Source organism: Merops nubicus, unplaced genomic scaffold, assembly GCF_000691845.1.
Source record: "Merops nubicus isolate BGI_N331 unplaced genomic scaffold, ASM69184v1 scaffold32135, whole genome shotgun sequence".
Classification (NCBI taxonomy): domain Eukaryota; kingdom Metazoa; phylum Chordata; class Aves; order Coraciiformes; family Meropidae; genus Merops; species Merops nubicus.
Genome location: NW_008610824.1, coordinates 428 through 4247, shown reverse-complemented (window position 1 = coordinate 4247; position 3820 = coordinate 428). Strand labels below are relative to the sequence as shown.

General features: G+C 64.0%; 1 protein-coding gene across 1 annotated transcript in view; it reads right to left on the bottom strand.

Moving 5' to 3' along the window:
* Nucleotides 1-140: 140 nt before the first annotated feature.
* Nucleotides 141-3820, bottom strand: part of LOC103773657 (PDZ and LIM domain protein 7-like) — a gene marked incomplete at its 3' end in the record, with an annotated part of 4086 nt that continues 406 nt past the window's right edge. Inside the window, 5 exon segments of the mRNA XM_008941032.1 lie at nt 141-203; nt 206-294; nt 1845-2017; nt 2718-2748; nt 3085-3256. Of these exon segments, the coding sequence (XP_008939280.1) occupies nt 141-203; nt 206-294; nt 1845-2017; nt 2718-2748; nt 3085-3256 (528 nt within the window).

Below are 3820 nucleotides of genomic sequence, written 5' to 3'. Positions count from 1 at the left end.
CCTCCCCAGAAGGATCATGCAGAGCCAAAACCAACACTCTGATGCCACAATGAACCACAGCCTTTATCCATCTCCCGTTGCTCTGGCAAAGCTGGGCAGCCCTGGGCAGCCAGGCAGCGCCAGGCCCTGCGGGCACTTACTGCCGTCTGTGCCCGTCAGCCGGGCCAGTTTGACGAAGGAGCGGGACTGGGCGGGCCCGGGGCAGGCTGCCAGTCCTCAGCATCCTCTATCAGCCGCAGCTTCACAGGGTCGTACACGGGGGTGCTGGGGGGCTCCAGCGCCTGCGGGGGCTGCCTGCGAGTGACGGAGTCCTCTGTCAAATCCGACAGGTGACCAACTGCAGCATCACCCCCGTGGTGGGTGCCCCACAGAGAACCGAAGCACATCAGAAGCACACCAGTCCCTGAGACAAGTTGACTTACTCCCCACACCCCCTGTTCCTCCTCCTCTATGTAGGAAGGGCCCGTTAATTACTGACGTGGGACTGACCACTGTTTCTGGTGGCCCAAGACTAGCCCCAAGGAGAAAAGACGGGACAAGAATAAGCCATCAAAATCACCATCAGGAAACGAGCATTAGAGCTCGTTGAACACCCACAGTGCTCATGGCGGTGCTGTCTGCCTGCCTGGCCTTGGGCAGGGTGCCCAGCACAGCCCAGCAGTCCTCGCCCAGTTGAGCCACGTCTCAGGGAGAAAGGAAGGGACCACATGTGAGGCCACTCCAGGGCCTCAGAGATAGGCAGCACTCGCTTTTCAGGCTAGGGGCAGCTTGCTGCCAGAGTGACCCACCCGCACAGGCAGAGCAGTGTGTGCTGCCTGTCCCCAGAGAACGGGGCGCTGGCAGGGGAGAGGCATGCAGGGAGGACAGAGAGAGCAGGCAAAAGGCTTACTGACTTGTCAAGGACCACATGTGAGGCCACTCCAGGGCCTCAGAGATAGGCAGCACTCGCTTTTCAGGCTAGGGGCAGCTTGCTGCCAGAGTGACCCACCCGCACAGGCAGAGCAGTGTGTGCTGCCTGTCCCCAGAGAACGGGGCGCTGGCAGGGGAGAGGCATGCAGGGAGGACAGAGAGAGCAGGCAAAAGGCTTACTGACTTGTCAAGGCTCAGCACCTGTAGGGAAGAGGGAAATTTAAAGGGAAGAGAGAAAGAAAGAAAAAGGAAGGTGAAATTAGACCTGCAGCACCTAGGAAATTTCCAGAGCTCACCAGCCCCCTAGCCTGAGATTCATGCCCAGCTTGCCCAGGGCTGGGAGCACACTGGGACACAGGGGCACATGCCAACAGACTAGACCATGCCTCCCTCAAAACAGGCCTGGGTGTCCAGTGCCGTCAGTGCTGCATCCCCCCTGTGCCCAGTTTCAGGATGCCAGAGCAGCTCTCGGCAGGCTGGGCAGGGACTGGCAGCCTGCAGAGGTGGGAGCTTTGCCCCTGCAAGCAGAGTGGGGACAGTGCTCCATGGGGTCCGAGGGCTCCCCTTTGCCCAGCCTGTCCCAGCAGCCAAGGAACCAGCGAGAGGTCCCTGGGCCGGCGCTGGCTGGTGGCCACACCAAAGCCACGCTTCCCTGCCACTGCAGACGCCGGCAAGCGTCCTGCTGTGACTGCCGTGCTGTGCCCCGTGGGACTCCCCATGGGCCGACAGGTCCTCAGGCACAGGACCAGCACACGTGTGTGGCTGTGCCTCCATGCGTGACAATCCTGTCGTGCCACCTCAGCACCAGCCGTTAGGGCACCTGGCATGGGCACTGTTGCCCTCTCCCACTCACAAGTGCCTGGCATGCAAGGCGCAGCAGGGCCGGGCAGGAGGCTCCCCCCAACCCTTGGGGAGCAGGACAGACAGCAACATACCCGTTGTGCTGGGGGGTGCAGGTGGGCGCCAGGGGCACGTACGTCACAGGTTTCGTCACCAGCCCGGGCCGTGGGTTCGGAGGCGAGCTGGCCCCAAAGGGCCGAGCTGTTTTGTTGAGGGCAGTGCTGGGAGCGAAGTTATATTTCAGGGGTTCAGAGCAGGGGAGTGAGTCCTGAGCGAGACAAAACACACAGACATGGGCTCACACGTCAAGCAGCATGCAAGGGGCAGCCCCGGGCCAGGCAGCACAGCAGGCAGCGAGGTAGGAAAACTGGACAGCACGTGCACCTCGGATACCAGGCTCTGCCAGGCTGGCAGCTCTCTCTGCAGGGCACCCAGCCCAGCGACAGCAGGTCACAAGCCTGGCCCGAGGGTCACCGGAGGATTAGTAAGTGCCCCGGCCACTCGCTGCTGCCCGCAGCAGGGCGGTACACGCACACGCTGGTGGCAACCGCCCCGTGGCACAAAGCTGAATGCATGCAGGTGGCTTCCATTCAGGAGCCACAGGTCACTGGCCCCAGCCCTGCCTCCCCGTGCCAGGGCACACCCCAGCACCAGCAAACATGGGGCCCCGAGGCTGTGCTGCGGCTGCCCGGCCTCCTCCTGGTGTTGGCCCCCCTGCACCCCTGCCTGCGGGGGCACAGACAGGCAGGGGCTGGGGCCCGGGCACCCGCTGGGCAGACCCTGCTCCCTCTGATCCCCTGTAGCGCCAGGGGTCAGAGCTGCTCCTCCAGCAGGGAGTTTCCCAGCCCTCCACACACATCCCGGTTCCCCAGGAGCAAAGTCCATTTGTTCATCTACACTCAGAGACTCCCCTCGCCTAAGACGAGGCCGAGCTGGCGCTGCAGCATCAGGAGCGACACGACACGTACCTTCTGTGGCTTCCCCAGGTGGTTCTGGGCTCTGCAAGAGAGGAGACAGCTGGGCAGGTGCTGGAACTGGCCCAGCCTCCACCGTGACGCTGGAATCCCAGTGATGCAGCACCCACCCGAGGGGAATCACAGCCAATTAGCGCTGTCCTACGTCTTGCAGGTGAGGGCTGGCAGCCAGGCTAAGGCTCACCCAGCCAAGCAGAGCCCTTGGACTCAGCCAGGGACCACCAGGCTCCAAGCAAGGAGGGGTGATACCAGGAAATTGCGATACTGGGAGATGGCACCGGGCATAGGGCCCCAGCTCTGCTCTGGCCAGGTTTGGTCCTTCTGTCAGGACCCCAGGTTTGCAGGACCCTCAAGCTCCTACCTGCTCAGGGTGAGGCTGAGCCTGTCCCCACAGGCACGGATCCTGTTCTGGGCCTCAATATGCGTCATGGAGCTGGTGCTCTCCCCGTCGATGTACAGCACCCAGTCGCCCACTCCCACACCAGCCTGGGCTGCCTTCCCTCCCGGCGTCAGCTGCGGGACAGACAGACGGAGTCAGGGAGAGCCGGGCAGCGAGGCAGGGGCGGAGGGAAGCCCTCGTCCTCATGAGAGCAGGGATCTACCGGGGCCCAGGCTCCCTTGTGCCAGGCCCTGCCCAGCACCAAACACCCGAACAGGTCTGACCCAGAGGTGAGGGATGCCTGGATCACCCCATTTCCCAGCGCATTAGCCCAGAGCAGCCTCTTACTCTCCGGGGCAGGGGAGTGCCCAGAGGACTGCCCAGCCCTTGCCCCTGGCAGGGCCAGGCCCGTTCCAGTGCCCCTGGCCCCGTCCCCGTCATGCTGAGCGGTGGAGGCAGTGCTGGCTCAGCCTCGGCAGGGAGCCCGCCCACCCCTCGGAGCCATCCCCGCGGTCCTGGGGCGGGAAGGGAGCACACTGAGTCAGGGCCCACGTCTCGCTGCAAACCACAGGCACGTCCAGCACTTCGCCTGGGGTGAGGCAGGGGACAGGGCAGGCATCCCCCGGGCGCTCCCCCCTGTCCCATTCTCCTCCCGGCAGACGTTACCTCATCCCCACAGAGGAGCCGGAGCCCCCCTGGGGCAGGGAGAAACCGGGCC